We start from the raw sequence: 15,913 nt of genomic DNA on the forward strand, positions 1-15,913 counted from the left end.
CGATGGGGAAGTGACTGGTACAGCTTTCAGGGTCTGGACTTACCGCATAGATGTTTTTGTTTGCATGCATGTGTCCATGTTCCTATATGTATTCTTATACAGTATTTGCAAGGACCTGCATGTGATTTATGTTCTGTGGCTTCCAGAGCTGCTTTATTCTCTTTTTGTGATGCTGGGGATTGAATCCCAGGTGCATTCTTCCTCTGAGCTAGACCCCCAACCCTTTATGTTTTTTATTTTGAAACAGGATTGCACTAGGTTGTTGAGAGCCTAAATTGTCGAGGCTGGGCACAAACCTGTGATCCTCCTGTCTCAGGCTCCCAAATAGTGGGATACACTCATGTCACAGCTGGCTTTATTTTTTATTTTGAAACAGGCCTCATTAAGTTGCTAAGGGTCTTGTTAAGTTGCTGAGGCTGAGCTTGAACCTGCAATCCTAGTGTCCCAGCCTCCATAGCATGGGAATTACTGAGGTTCACATAGCTTCATTTTATGAATATTGGGAATTGCTAAGCTATCTTAGTGACAGATTTGCCATAAGCCCCTTGGCTGGTTTTCCCTGGTGGGAGGCCAGGTATTTCCTCTCTTTTGCTGTTCTAGGTAATGCTTTCACACATAAAAAGCCATCAGTGCTGAGTATGGTACTTAGGAGGCCAAGACACAAGGATCACAGGTTCATGGATAACCTCAGCTACTTAGTGAGGCCTTCCACAACATATTGAGACCCTGTTTTAAAATAAAGAATAAAAGCTGGGCGTGGTGGCACATGCTTGTAATCCTAGGACTAGGGAGGCTGAGACAGGAGGCTTGCACAGGTTCGAAGCTAGCCTCAGCTACTTAGTGAGGCCTTCCACAACATATTGAGACCCTGTTTTAAAATAAAGAATAAAAGCTGGGCGTGGTGGCACATGCTTGTAATCCCAGGACTAGGGAGGCTGAGACAGGAGGCTCGCACAGGTTCGAAGCCAGCCTCAGCTACTTAGTGAGGCTCTCAGCAACTTAGTGAGACCCTGTTTCAAAATAAAGTATAAAAAATAGGGCTGGGAGTATAGCTCGGAGGTAGAATGCCCCTGGGTTTCATCCTTAGTACCACAAAAAAAAAAAAATAGAGCTGGGGGTGTAGCTCAGAGGTAGAATGCCCCTGGGTTTAACACTCAGTACCACAAAAGTTAAAAATAGAAACAAGCAAATGAACAAATAAATAAATAAATAAATAAATAAATAAAGCCAAGTGTGGTGGTGCACACTTGTAATCCCAGTCCTTGGGAGGCTGAAACAGGATTACGCAGGTTCGAAGTTAGCCTCAGCTACTTAGTGAGCCCCTTTGCAACCCAGTGAGACCCTGTTTAAAAATAAAGAATAAAAAATAGGGGTGGGGGTGTAGCCTGGAGGTAGAATGCCCCTGGGGTTCATCCCCAGTACCACAAAAAGAAAGAAGGGAGGGAGGGAGGGAGGGAGGGAGGAAGGAAGGAAGGAAGGAAGGAAGGAAGGAAAATGGAATTCCTGGGTCAAAGAGACTACATTTTAGAGGCATCTGGTATTCATATGTACCCATCAGAACCATAGTTCAAGCCGGGCGTGGTGGCGCACGCTTGTAATCCCCGCGCTTGGGAGGCTGAGACAGGAGGATCGAAGCCAGCACAGCTACTGAGTGAGGCTCTCAGCAACTTAGTGAGACCCTGGTTCCAAATAAAATATAAAATTGGTCTGGGAGTGTAGCCCAGAGGTAGAAAGCCTCTGGGTTCCACCCTCAGTACCAAAAAAAAAAGAAAGAAAAAAAAAAAAGAACCATAGTTCATCAAAAATGTTTGCTCTTGTGTTAATAACAATATGGAATAGTTACAATGATTATTTAGCATGTAATATAATACATAGTTTCATAATAAGAGGTTATATCAACTTCCTTTTTTGTGTGTATGTGGTACTGGGAATAGAAAACAGGGACATTCGACCTCTGAGCTACACCCCCAGCACTATTTTTTATTCTTAATTTGAAACAGGGTCTCACTGAGTTGCAAAGGGCCTCACTAAGTAGCTAAGGCTGTCTGTGAACCATGATCCTTCTGTCTCAGCCTCTCAAATGCTGGGATTACAAGCGTGCGCCACCACGCCCGGCGAGGTTATATCAACTTCTTATTTCATGCCAAGCACTGTATACATTATCTCTTTTACCGCCAAAACATGAGGGTACGCATAGCCAAACTTTCATGCCTTCCACATTATAGCTCTTTGGACATTTGTTTTGATCATAGTAATGACATCAGGCACACACGTACACCTAGGTATTCACTCCTCACCCATCTGCTCTCTACACATGCACATATGCATGGGTACCACACTTAGCCAGCTTCAGATGGATTTAAATGACTGCTGGGCATTGGGCCCTTTCCCAGCAATTGTATTCGTGTTGGCCCTGCTAGTGTCTAGCCCTTCCCCTGTTAAATTAGTTTGGTATCTTGGCATCTTGGGACCCTGACCAATAACATATCAAGGAGTTATTTTTTCATGTGGGTTAGCTCCTGTCACTTGGGAGCCATTGCTGCCAAGGGACATGCTCACTAGGGGAGTAGGATGCTTCTGCCTGGTGTGGACAGCCAGAGAAGCCCGTGTCTGTGGTAGGTGTGCATGTGCCAGGTGTCCTCTGGGTCTGAGCAGCTGGCACACTGGCTGGCTGGCTGCCATTTCAGAAAACTCTGGTTGAGATCATAAGCCACCTCTGTGCTTGCTGTAGTTAACCAGGAGGTAGCCCGTGAGCTTGGAGGCAGCATGTCCCAGAGAACTGCAGCCACTGTCCCTGGCTCTGAGCAGCCTCTCCCCAGCCTGTTAGCATGAGCACTGAGGGAGGTTTGCATCTTGTTTCACCCCTCAGTTCTATAGAGGTCACATCTCTGAGATGTGTGTAGGGAAGACCTCGTGGTGGTCGGTGAAAAGCACAGTTCTTGAGTGTCACCTCGAGCTTTTCCTTTCTTCCAGCATGGTTTCATCTTACCTGGTGCATCATGGATATTGTGCCACTGCCACGGCTTTTGCCCGAATGACTGAAACCCCGATTCAGGAAGAACAGGCATCCATAAAGAACAGACAAAGTAAGGTTAATTCTCCTGTCCTCTTCCCTCCCTCACCTGCCCCTAACTCTGCTCTCTAACTCATGCCAGCCCTGGTTAACCTGTCAGGTGTCCATTCCACTCTCGTTTTACCACTCTGGAGTCCAGCCCGCTGCCCCAAGCCCTGCTTCTGTCCCTCCTTCACGATGGCACTGCCCAGACGGACAGCCGGTGGCCTGGGAAGGTCTCAGAGCAGTCTCTCCCGTGCATGCTCTGAAGGCCAGGCACAGGCTGGGTCCTGCTCCTCCCCGCTTGTTTCCTTCCCCTGAGTCCTGGATTCCACTCAGCTTCCTGTTCATGGTCTTCCAGAAACAGTGTTTGCATATTATCAGGCCAACGCATTGCCTCTCCAACCATTTACTGCACCTTAGTAGTTCTGCGTGTTCCTATCCAGAGCGAGGACTGAATGGCCAGGCAGGGCAAAGCTGATGCTCAGTAGCACCTCTCTCTGCTCCCCACCTCTGGTCCTGCTCTTGGTAGACACCCAGTTCTTCCTTGGCCAAGGGCACCTCTCCTGGTGTTCACACTGACCTGTGGAGTGTGTGTGTGGGGCCCTTTCATGGAAAGAGGGGTGGGACAGAGAACACAGAGCCCACACAGGAGGCGGAGAGGAGAGTGAGGGTGAGTGGGTGTGTGTGGATGTGCACGTCTGTGAGTGCCTGCCTGCGTCTCTCTGAGTCTGTCGTCTCTGTGTATGTGCATGTGTCTGTGTCTCCCAGAGAAGCTGCGCTCAGCCAGACAGACGGAAAGGGATCCCAGACTTGGGATCTACGAATGAAAGAACCTCAGACCCAGAAGTCGCTCCCAGCAAGACGCTCCAGGCCCCAGGGCAAGAGTGAGAAGGCAAAGCAAGATGCTGGTGGCCCAAGAGATGTCATCGTCAGAGGTGCCAGCGTGAGGAGGGTGACCTCCGTTCCCAGCAGGGAGCACGCTGCAGCCCCTGAAGACTGCCAAGACGCGGCCTGGCCCCAACCAGTGTACACCCATTGCCACTCCCCTGCGAGGCCTGGACAAAGAGGAGTCCACCCGAAGAGGAGCCCTCAGCCACTGGCTTTCCTGGGTGCTCATCCCCAGATCATACTCCTGTGGCCAGAGCCCTCCCCCAGCCAGGTCCCTGGCCACCTGTGCCCATAGGAGTGGGCCTCCAAACTCCCCTCCTGCCACCAGACTGCAGGTTCCCCTCCTTTTCCCCCCTCTTATTCTTGAGGACTCCCTGAGACTTGGCAGACACTGGGTTCTGCTGAGGGGCTGGCCACCAGGTTTTCTCTTCAGCCTCTTCTGTGAGCATCTCTAGCCAGCAGGGCACTCTGAGCCAGCCCGTGCGGTTCTTGGCTGGCTCCTGCGGAGGCCAGCTACGTCCGAGGCTTGTGGATTCACATGAGGAGGGTCTTCGGCCCTCCCTCAGTGCCGTGTTCTTGCTCTCTGCAGAGATTCAGAAGCTGGTGCTGGAGGGCCGGGTGGGTGAGGCCATTGAGACCACCCAGCATTTCTACCCTGGGCTGCTGGAACACAACCCCAACCTCCTCTTCATGCTCAAGTAAGTCAGGGCCTCCAGTCCCCAAGACCAGCTCCTAGCCAGTGGCAAGAGCCTGCAGCCTGGGCCAGGCCCAGAGCATCACTGTTCCTCTCCCTCCGCAGGTGTCGGCAATTTGTGGAGATGGTGAATGGCACCGACAGCGAGGTCCGCAGCTTGAGCTCCCGAAGCCCCAAGTCCCAGGACAGCTACCCTGGCTCCCCCAGCCTTAGCCCCCGACACGGCCCCAGTAGTTCCCACATGCACAACACAGGTCAGCCACTCTCCAGAGGGCTCTGGGAAGAGCTGGGGTAGAGAAGGATGATCATTCCACATGCCTTCCTTGCTCTGGGCTCAGGGCCCACCGCTGGATTGGGGGGATGGGAGAGGGGACCACTGTGGTTTTCCCTGGGGCCCCGCTTGTTAGCAAGCTGCCTTCCCCTCCTCCTCTGACCATCCCGGCTTCTAGGAGCAGACAGTCCCAGCTGCAGCAATGGCATCGCATCCACCAAGAGCAAACAGAACCACAGTAAATACCCCGCACCCAGCTCCTCCTCCTCGTCCTCATCCTCCTCGTCCTCCTCCTCCCCGTCCTCCGTCAATTACTCCGAGTCCAACTCAACAGACTCCACCAAGTCCCAGCCCCACAGCAGTACCAGTAACCAGGAGACCAGGTGCCTGTCTTGCTTGACTCCCTCTGCTCTGCTTCTGCTCCACACCCCAGGCCCGCTGCAATCTGTCCTTTGGGTGCTGCTCCCTGCCCTTCACCCTTCATTGCAGTTCTGTGCCTGGAATGCTAGCTCTTGGCCTTCCAGGCCCAGCATGGGCTCTGGCTTCGGGCCCTTCTCAAGATTTGGCTGTTAGCCAGGTGTGGTGGTGCATGCCTGTAATCTCAGTACTTGGGAGGCTGAGACAGGAGGATCCCAGTTTAAAGGCCAGCCTCAGCAACTTAGGCCCTTAGTAACTTAGCAAGACCCTATTTCAAAATAAAGTATAAAAGGGGCTGGGGGTGTAGCTCGGAGGTAGAATGCCCCTGGGTTCAAACCCTAATAAAATAAAAAATACATATACATATATATATATATATACATATATATATAATTATATATGTATTTTTATTAGGGATATTTATTTATTTATTTGGGGGTACTGGGGATGGAACCCAGGGGCCTTTTACCTCTGGGCTATACTCCCAGACCTACTTTTTATATTTTATTTTGAAACAGGGTCTCTTAAGCCAGCTGAGGCTGGCTTCGAACCTGCATAATCCTCCTATCTCAGCCTCCCAAGCGCAGGGATTACAAGCGTGCACCACCATGCCCAGCTAGGGATTTTTATTTTATTAGAGATTGAACCCAGGAGCGTTCTACCTTCAAGCTACACCCTCAGCCCGCCCCTCCCCTTTTTTTTTTTTTGCGGCACTGGGGATGGAACCCAGGGACATTCTGCCTCCAAGCTACACCCCAGCCCTATTTTTCATTCTTTATTCTGAAACCGGGTCTCACTGAGTTGCAGAGGGCCTCACTAAGTAGCTGAGGCTGTTCGAGAACCGCGATCTTCCTGTCTGAGCCTCCCAAATGCTAGGATTACAACTGTGTGCCACCACACCTGGCTCCTTTTTTTTTTTTTTTTTTTTTTTTAAATTTTAAAACAGGGTCTCAGCCGGGCGTGGTGGCGCACGCGCTTGGGAGGCTGAGACAGGAGGATCGCACAGGTTCAAAGCCAGCCTCAGCTACTTAGTGAGGCTCTCAGCAACTTGGTGAGACCCTGTTTCAAAATAAAATATAAAATAGGTCGGAGTATAGCCTGGAGGTAGAAAGCCTCTGAGTTCCACCCCCAGTACCACCAAAAAAAAAACAACAACAAAAAAAAAAAACAGGGTCTCACTGAGTTGCAAAGGGCCTAAGTAGCTGAGGCTGTCCTCAAACAGTGATCCTCCTGTCTCAGCCTCCCAAATACTGGGATAATAAGCGTGCGCCACCATGCCCGACTTAAAAAATATTTTTTCGGTGGCCTTGATTTTCCTTTGAAGTACTGATCCTGCCAGACTGAAAACGCGGTCCCCTCCAGGAACTTCTTGTCCATGGGACTGGGCCATGAAGACCAAAGTGTATAATGAAGGAATTTTGTGGAATCTGGCTTCTGGATAGCCAAGTTGGCAGGCCGGGGACTTGGGCTGCAGAGTGCAGCTCCAAGTGTCTTTGACTAGGTCCTAGACATGTCTGAAGGTCAAACTGGGTTTGACTCCAGCCAAGGCCACAGAGATGTCCAGTGGGCCCGTGGAGCCAGTCACAGGATGACAGGGATACGTAGTAGAGGTGTGTCAACTCAGAGGAGCTCCAGGGAGGGGAGAGTCACAGAGGTAGCACTGGGTGAACAGTGGGAATCAGGTGACAGGCCTGTGGGGACGGCCATAGTAGGGTCCGAGTCGCAGAGCCTGGGGAGCTTTGGCTATCTTTCCATGCTCCTGGCAGCCCTCAGTTTACCCACAGCAACTGTGGCTGAAGCCTTGATGGACGCCCAACCATGCTGCTCCAGCCACAGTCCCTTGGCCAACTTCTACCTCTACCCTTCTCCACAGTGATAGTGAAATGGAGATGGAGGCAGAGCATTACCCTAATGGTGTGCTGGAAAGCATGTCCACGCGCATCGTCAATGGTGCCTACAAGCATGAGGACCTACAGACGGATGAGTCCAGCATGGGTAAGGGCCGTGCCGTAGCATGACCCAGCTTCACATTCCCTGAAAGGATGTTGCGTGGTCCAGTTGACTGCTTCCCCCTGGGAGGGGCTGGGATGGCAGGCTTTGGTAGCTTGAGTAGCTACCAAAGTAGCCGGACTAAGTTCACCACCTTCTTAGCCAATTGTGGTAGAGTCCAAATGTGCAGGAAGTCCCATGCCCACTACTAAGACCAAAACGCTCCTGCATTTGAGGCTGGAGAGAGTTGAAGCGTGTGGACACTCTTCTGAGGACCATGCATCTGTGCAGGGTGGGGAGGGTGTGCCAGGTGGATTGAGAGCACCTCGCTCTGGCTGCTCCTGGCCCTCATCTGCTTCTGGCAAAAGCTGCTGCTTTCTGGGGTTCTTCCTGCCCTCCCCTCCTCACCTAATGTGTTCTCTGCTGGCCTCTGGGTGCAGATGATGGGCATCCACGGCGGCAGCTCTGTGGAGGCAACCAGGCGGCTACAGAAAGGATTATCCTGTTTGGCCGTGAATTGCAGGCACTGAGTGAGCAGCTGGGCCGAGAATATGGCAAGAATTTGGCCCACACGGAGATGCTGCAGGTACCGGACAAGCCAGGCCCTCACACACAGCAGGCCCCCATTTGGTGCTGGGGACGGTGGTTCTGGGAAGGTCCAGGGCAGGGGCAGCAACAGTAAGGCAGTGTGTCTGCAACATGATGTGGAGCATCTGAGATATACCCCACCGTCTCCAAGCCTGGGAGTTTGCAGCCCTACCGTCCAAGTGTGTTGAGCTCTTTCTGAGCACATGCAGCGCCTTGGGAATTGTATGTGGTGCAGGCTACAATCTTTTCAAGAGTTTCCCCTCCCATAGGATGCCTTTAGCCTACTGGCATACTCAGACCCCTGGAGCTGCCCCGTTGGCCAGCAGCTTGACCCCATCCAGAGGGAACCTGTGTGCGCCGCTCTCAACAGCGCCATTTTAGGTAAGTGCATCTAATAAAAGCTGACTCCTGAGTGCCTGAGCTGCCCCTCCCTTCAGTGCAGGCCTTTTTTAATGACTCACGGGAATCCTGGGCTCCTTAGACCCATACCTAAGCCCAGAGCTCCAGCTGCCTAACTGAGATCATGATGGGTCCTAGGCCATGACCATGGACCCAGGCCACCCCACTGTGCTGGAGAAGGCCACCCTCTCCAGAAGTCCTCAGGTTCCTAGCACGACTGCAGGGCCATGGCCTGGTGGCTGGGACACACTTTGTTCCAAGATATTCTGTTGATTCACCCAACTTCTAGCCCCAAGGGAACTTTGGCCTGGGCTCAAGCCTTGGGCAGGCCAGTGACCAGGCCTTGTGTCTCCTCCACAGAATCTCAGAACCTGCCAAAGCAGCCCCCTCTGATGCTCGCCTTGGGCCAGGCATCTGAATGTCTGCGGCTCATGGCCCGAGCGGGCCTGGGATCTTGCTCCTTTGCCAGAGTTGACGACTACTTGCACTAGCTGTCCATGCTGGCTGGCCTGCCTGGCCCTCCACAGGCACCTGGCGCAGGGACCTCGATGCCATGGGCAGAGTCCACTCCTCCTGCCTGGCCTCCCTCCCTCCTTCCTTCCTCCTATCCTTCCTTTTTCCTTCCCTCCCCCCTCAGTCTCTCCCCTTTCACGGCAGCGGCCTGTGACACAGTATTGGCTGGTTACTCTCATGTAGCGCCTTCTCTTTTAAAGGGGGTTTTGTTTTTGAGGAGGGGTTGGTTTTTTTGTTTTTTGGGGGGTTTTTTGGGGTTGTTTTTTTTTTAATCTTGTTTTCCTCCTGACTGAGCCACCAGTGTTTATCTTGGGAGAGTTTGTGCTGAACTGGTTTCTGCTAATTTAGTGATGAAGCCTATCCAGGTTGGTGATAGCTTATTATTTTCATAAGTAAAAAAAAAATGAGATTATATATATAAATATATATTAAAAGAAGACAGTATTTATCGTAGCGTTAGTGGTCCAGCACCTCTTGGGTGAGGCTGTTCAGACACCACGTGTTTTTGAGTCCAACTCATTAAAAAAGAATCATCTCTGTCACCTCAGCCAAGTGATTTATTTTAGGCTCCCTCTTTGTTGAGCTAGAGGCCCAGCTGTCACCCAGGGAAGCTGAAGAGGCTTTGGGGGTGACACCTTGGGGAGCAGGGTCAGGCTAAGCTGGTTTGTAACATCCGAGAGGTGTGGGTCTCTTGACCCCTGAGAACTGAACCAAGCAGAGAACTGCAGGGTCAGGGGGTCTGGAGAAGTGAAGAGTTGGCCCAGGCCACACAGCAAAGCAAGGGAGCAGAGGATCCTTGGCCAGCACGCTGTCTACCATTCTGTCTTGCCTCTCACTGCCTGCCTTGCCCCTCTTCCTTTCCTTCTCAATGCCCTGCCTTCCATTGTTGTTGAATGGCCAAATAATTCATTTACTCTCATTTGATTGCCTGGAAACAACTGTCATCAACCCAAGAGCTGCTGTGTGTTGGGCTGCTGGCAGGAAGACTGTTCCTGGGACAGAGGCCCTTGAGGACAGGGGCAGCTTTTTTTCTGCCTGGGTCTTCTTCGTCATCACTGCACAGCTCTGATGGGATTGATGCATTCTGTGGAGAAGCTGGGCCCTGGAGTGGACAGGACCCTTGGCCTCCTGAACCAGGCTTCACTGCAGATTGGCCCCTGCCACATTTAGGAAGAAGGGACCCCATGGGCTTTGCAAATGTCCCACAAGTTGCTTCAGATGGATCCTCACAGCTGGTGGAGTGAAAAAAAAAAAAAGTCCCACAGTTACCACAGGAAGGGCTGAGATGGCTACTAAGACTTGGGTGGGCCATCTGAGAAGAAGACTGGCTGCCCAGGAGGAAAGGGAGGCCTCTGCAGGGGAGCATCCAGAGGGCTTGGGATTTTCATACCTGCTTCACAGTATGAGGGAGAGCCTGAGCACCCCCTGCAGAGATTACAGTCAGCAGTGGCCAAAAGCTGGAGGTGGAACTTCCAGTTCCTGTCTGGGTTTGGGTTGGGCAAGCTCCTCTTCTGTGTTAGTGGACATGGGGTGGTTGATCTGGATAGAGATATTCCAAGCCCACAGCTGGACAACAAGAAAAATGAGATTTTCAGAGTTTTTCCTTGGAATAAATCTATAGGCTATTTCTTTTTTCTTGGATACTCTCATGGCCCCAGCTGCTGGCCTATAGACTGTGGTCCATCAGAAGGTATTTGTCCTTTCTGCAAAGGAAATTCATCCTGTGCAAAGCTAGGAATACCAATCTCCAAACTCAAGAGATTAGAAACATCAGGCTATTAAAAGAGTCAGTCTTACAGGCTTGGGAATTGAAACCAGACGCTTTCACAGTAGAGTTCAGAGAACATCTCTACAAGCCTCCCCTTTTTCAGATAAGGAAAGAGAAATTAAGTAATTTGGTCAAAGTCACACAGCAAATTAGTGGCAGAGCCAGAACTAACCATATTCCTGTAGGTTGGGCAGTACACTAGTCCTGAAGCTGATGGTGGATGAGCCCTGCGAGGTCAGGCTGACGTGGCTTCCAGCGGTGCATGAGCGGCTGGTCCCTTCAGGGGTGTGTCAGGGATGGGGATGGGTGCCTGGACTTAGGCTGTAGAGTGGCTGTGGAGCAGCCCAGGAGGGCTGAGGACAGCTGTCTGCTGCGTGGGATTGGGTGTTTGCCTGGCTCACCCTCAGTGCCCATGGCCACCTCCCCATTTTCTGTGCCTTATCTCACTGTTTCAGCTGAGTCCAAGTTGTTTACTCTGTTTCTCTCCGGAGGGGCTCTCTGTCCCAGTTGGACAGCTAGCTCACCCTTGGGACAAGCCTTTGCCCCACAGCTGTGGAGAGGGCCAAAACTAGGCTGCTGAAGCAGGCTCTCACTGATAGTCCAGGCCCACCTACAGCTGGAGGAGCCCCTTGCGCATACCCAGCCCTGCCAGCCTGCTACCAGGAGTCTGGAGTGGGGGAAAGCACCTGGAGCAGCCCTGGTGAGGGGCTGAACATGACCTGTGGGGGCAGACGGGAGACCCCCAGTTCTGTTGGGTTGCTCGGCCCTGGGGGAGCAGCCTTCCATACTCACCTTCCCTTGCGGCACCAGGTGATTGCTCCTGGCAAAGCAAAAACTGGCAGACCATTCAGAGAAAGCCAGAACCCGTCTCCACCCACATGGGTCTGCGACTGGGTACAGGCCATCGGAACAGGGACACCACAAAACAAGTGGGGACTACCTGGCCACCCAGCGCCTTCCCAGCCCTTAAGCAAGCACAAAGATGAGGCAGAGGACTGTTGGAGCTGCGAGTTCCTTTGGCTGCTCAACTCAGGTATGCATGCCAGGTGGCAGCTGGATAGCAGAGCCCTACTTGACCTCCAGTCCCAGGCACCTGACGCACAGGTCAGATGGTGGCTTCCGCCATTTGTAACTACAGCTGGGACAGACATCCTCCACATCGTGCACACTGGCTCTGCCTTTGTCTTCACAAGTTGATACTTGGCATTAGCATGAAACTTGTGGGCATGGGAGGGTTGAGGGAAAATTCTAACACAAGACATCCTATTAAAGTTGTACTTGAGATGAAAAAAAACTCCTGTTGTATTTTGACAGAATTATTTTTATTAAAATACACATCCATGAGCAATCACGAGTGTCTGGTCTCTGATTTTGTCTACTGGTTGGTACCCCTTGAGTAACACATCCTGTCCTAGAGGAGTTGGGCCCTTTTTATCTCACCATTTGAGTGCTCAGACCTCTGGTGCATCTTCAGTGAATCTCAAAATTGTGTATTAGCAAGAACTCAAAGAGAATGGGTACTTAAGTTTTCTCCCTCGAAACAGCCTTTATCTGCGGGTATAGTGGTGTGTGTCTATAATCCCCAAGATGCATAGGTTGAGACAGGAGGATTGTAAATTTGAGGTTGGCCCAGACAATTTAGCAAGATACTGTCTCAAAATTAAAATAATAATAATGACGATGATGATGATGAGCCGGGTGGCAGTGCACACTTGTAATTCCAGCATTCGGGAGGCTGAGTGAGACAGGAGGATCATGGGTTCTTGGCCAGCCTCAGCAACTTAGTGAGCCCCTTTGCAACTCAGTGAGACACTGTTTCAAGATAAAGAATAAAAAATAAAGCTGGGGTTGGTGGCCCAAGCTTGTAATGCCAGCATTCAGGAGGCTGAGACCGGAGGATCACAGTTCGCGGACAGCCTCAGCTACTTAGTGAGGCCCTCTGCAAATAAGTGAGACCCGGTTTCAAAATAAAGAATAAAAAACAGGGCAGGGGATGTAGCTCAGGGGTCGAATGCCCCTTGGTTCCATCCCTAGGCCCGCCAAAAATTAAAAAGAAAAGAAAAAATAAGGCTGGAGCCAGGCATGGTGTCACACACTTGTAATCCCTGTGCTTGGGGGATTGAGACAGGAGGCTTACACAGGTTCAAAGTCAGCCTCAGCTACTTAGGTTCTCAGCAACTTAGTGAGACCCTGTTTCTAAGTAAAGTACAAAATAGGTCTGGGAGGATAGCCAGGAGGTAGAAAAGCCCCTGGATTCCAACCCCCAGTACCACCAAAAAAATAAAAATAAGGCTGGGAGTATAACTCGGGAGGTAGAATACACCTGGGTTTCATCCCCAGTACCGCAAATAAAAATTAAAAAAATAGGGCTGGGGGTGTAGCTCAGAGGTCGAACGCCCCTGGGTTCCATCTCTGGACGGGGTGGGGGGGGGCTGAACTCAGTGAGACACACTTAAAAAAAAAATATGGGTTAGAAGGGAGCAGTGACTTACGTCACTGAAGTGGTAAGATTTGCTGTAGGAGAACAGATAGAATCATATCTCAGGAAAACTCTTAGATATTGATAGTGACTCACTAGATAATTAAAAGCTCTAAAAGAGCTGGCTGTGGTGGTGCACACTTGTAAGCCAGTACTTGGGAGGCTGAGACAGAAGTATTGCAGATTTGCAGCCAGCCTCAGCAATTTAGTGAGACCTTCCAAAACTAAGACTCTATTTCAAAATAAAAGGTAGGCTGGGTGTGGTAGCATACCTTTGTAATCCCAGTACTTGGAGAGCTGAGACAGAAAGATCACAGGTTCTCAGGTAATCTCAGCTACTTAGTTGAGGCCCTTTGCAATTTAGTGAATATTTAGTGAGACCTTGTTTCCAACTAAAAAATAAAATAGGCCTCAGGGTATAGCTCCAAGTTTTTTTTTTTTGTTGTTTTTTTTTTTGTTTGTTTGTTTTGTTTTTGGTGGTACTGGGGGTGGAACCCAGAGGAATTCTACCTCCCGGCTATACTCCCAGACCCATTTTATATTTTATTTGGAAACAGGGTCTCACTAAGTTGCTGAGAGCCTCACTAATGGTAACTGAAGCTGGCTTCGAACCTGCACGATCCTCCTGTCTCAGCCTCCCAAGCGTGGGGATTTTATTGAGACCCTTTATTTTTTCTTTTTTCTTTTCTTTTGGTTCTGAGGATGGAACCCAGGGGCATTCTACCTCCAAACTATACCCTATTTTACTATTATTATTATTATTATTATTATTATTATCATTATTATGGTACTGGGGTTCCTGGAAACCCTTCTACCTCCAGGCTACACTATCTTATATATATATATTCCAAACACCTATTTTTATTTTATTTATTTATTTATTTATTTATTTATTTATTTATTTATTTTGGGTGGTACTGGGGTTTCTGGAAGCCCTTCTACCTCCGGGCTACACTCCCAGACCTATTTTTACATTTTTTTTTTAAATTTGGAAACAGGGTCTCCTAAGCCAGCGCGCGCGGCTGGCTTCGAACCTACGCAATCCTCCTGTCTCTGCCTCCCAAGCGCGGGGATTACAAGCGTGCGCCACCACGCCCGACCCTATTTTTATATTTTTATTTAAAAACATAGCCAGGCGTGGTGGCGCACGCTTGTAATCCCAGTACTTGGGAGGCTGAGACAGAAGGATCACGCAGGTTCAAAGCCAGCCTCAGCTACTTAGTGAGGCTCTCAGCAACTTAGTTAGACACTGTTTCAAAATAAAGAATAAAAAATAGGGCTGGGGGTGTCACTCAGAGGTAGAATGCCCCTGGGTTCCATCTCCAGTACCACAAAAACATACATATATAAAAACAGTGTCTCTTAAGCCAGTGAGGCTGGCTTCGAACCTGCACGATCCTCCTGTCTCCACCTCCCAAGCGCTGGGATTACAAACGTGCGCCACCACACCCAACTATTCTTTATTTTGAAACAGGGTCTCACTGAGTTGCAGAGGGCCTAAGTAGCTGAGGCTGTCCTCAAACCCAGATCCTGTCTCAGCCTCCCACAAATGTTGGGATTACAATTTATGTGTGTGGTATTAAAGGTGGAACCCAGGGGCTTTTCTACCTCCGGTCTATATTCCCAGATTATTTTTATACTTTATTTGGAAACAAGGTCTAAGTTGCTGAGAGCCTCACTAAGTAGCTGAGGCCAATTTTGAACCTGTGGGATCCTGTCTCAGCCTCCCAAGCACTGGGATTACAAGTGTGCACCACCACATGATAATTTGTGTGTTTGTGGTGCTGGAGATGGAACTCAGAGGTTTTCTACCTTTGGGCTACACTCCCTGACCTATTTTGTATTTTATTTGGAAACAGGGTCTCACTAAGTTGCTGAGAGCCTCACTAAGTAGTTGAGGCTGGCTTCGAACCTGTGCGATCTTGTCTCAGCCTCACAAACGCTGGGATTACAAGCCTGTGTCACCACGCCCGGCTGCAAGACGATATTTTAAAATAAAATATATAGCCGGGTGCAGTGGCGCACGACTATAATTTTAGTACTTGGGAAACCGTGACAGGAGGATCACGGGTTCATGGCCAGCCTCAGCTACTTAGGCCTTCCGCAATTTAGATCCTGTTTGAAAATAAAGAATTAAACTGGGTGTGGAGGCGCACGCTTGTAATCCCAGCATTCGGGAGGCTGAGACAGGAGGATTGCGGTTCACAGACAGCCTCAGCTACTTAGTGATGCCCTCCGCAACTCAGTGAGACCTGGTTTCAAAATAAAATAATAAAAAATAGGGCAGGGGGTGTAGCTTGGAGGTCGAATGCCACTGGGTTCCATTCCCAGGCCTACAAAAAATTTTTAAAAATGAAAATAAAGAATTAAAAATAGGGCTGGGAGTGTAGTTCGGAGGTAGAATGCTCCTAGGTTCTATTCCCAGTACCGCAAAATAAAATATAAATAAAAAATTGTATAAATGGATGGGGGGGTAGCCTAGAGGTAGAATGCCTCTGAATTCAGTCCCCCGCACCAAAAAAAAAAAGCCAAAAACAAAACAATACCAAACCTCCCTCTCCCCTCCCCAAAAGAAAACCCATTGTGCGAAAGAGGAGCCCAGAAACGGACCTGAGAAAACAGGAAAACAAAATTATCAGGAGTCAGGAAGTCTGAAGAGTTTGAGGCCAGACCTTCTGCAAAGATAGGTCGCTACTCAAAACGAGACCTTCCTTCCTTCCTTCCATCCAGGAAAACGCAAACCGGCCACAATCCCCGGGATCTCCCGGTTCCTGATGTCGGTCGGCTGTCCGGACAGACCACCCAGCCCCGTCACTCACACAGCCGCCTCCGCCGCCGGAAACCAGCCCGGA

At 50.1% G+C, this 15,913-nt stretch overlaps 2 protein-coding genes across 3 annotated transcripts in view; one reads left to right on the forward strand and one right to left on the reverse strand.

The window, feature by feature from the left end:
- RANBP10 (RAN binding protein 10) overlaps nucleotides 1–8,792 on the forward strand; it is a gene marked incomplete at both ends in the record, with an annotated part of 78,856 nt that extends 70,064 nt beyond the window's left edge. For both annotated transcript variants that reach the window (XM_080704498.1, XM_080704499.1), the window contains 8 exons: nucleotides 2,974–3,086; nucleotides 4,533–4,641; nucleotides 4,743–4,891; nucleotides 5,087–5,291; nucleotides 7,199–7,320; nucleotides 7,755–7,900; nucleotides 8,172–8,283; nucleotides 8,662–8,792. In XM_080704498.1, coding sequence (XP_080560624.1) covers nucleotides 2,974–3,086; nucleotides 4,533–4,641; nucleotides 4,743–4,891; nucleotides 5,087–5,291; nucleotides 7,199–7,320; nucleotides 7,755–7,900; nucleotides 8,172–8,283; nucleotides 8,662–8,792 — 1,087 coding nt within the window. The remainder of the gene's footprint in view (nucleotides 1–2,973; nucleotides 3,087–4,532; nucleotides 4,642–4,742; nucleotides 4,892–5,086; nucleotides 5,292–7,198; nucleotides 7,321–7,754; nucleotides 7,901–8,171; nucleotides 8,284–8,661) is intronic.
- The window catches only part of TSNAXIP1 (translin associated factor X interacting protein 1), a gene marked incomplete at its 3' end in the record, with an annotated part of 102,981 nt that extends 88,958 nt beyond the window's left edge, over nucleotides 1–14,023 (reverse strand). The window contains exon 1 of the mRNA XM_080703488.1: nucleotides 14,015–14,023. The remainder of the gene's footprint in view (nucleotides 1–14,014) is intronic.
- Between the last annotated feature and the right edge of the window lie 1,890 nt (nucleotides 14,024–15,913).

This window comes from Muscardinus avellanarius (genome assembly GCF_963383645.1).
Source record: "Muscardinus avellanarius genome assembly, chromosome: 10".
Taxonomy (NCBI): Eukaryota; Metazoa; Chordata; class Mammalia; order Rodentia; family Gliridae; genus Muscardinus; species Muscardinus avellanarius.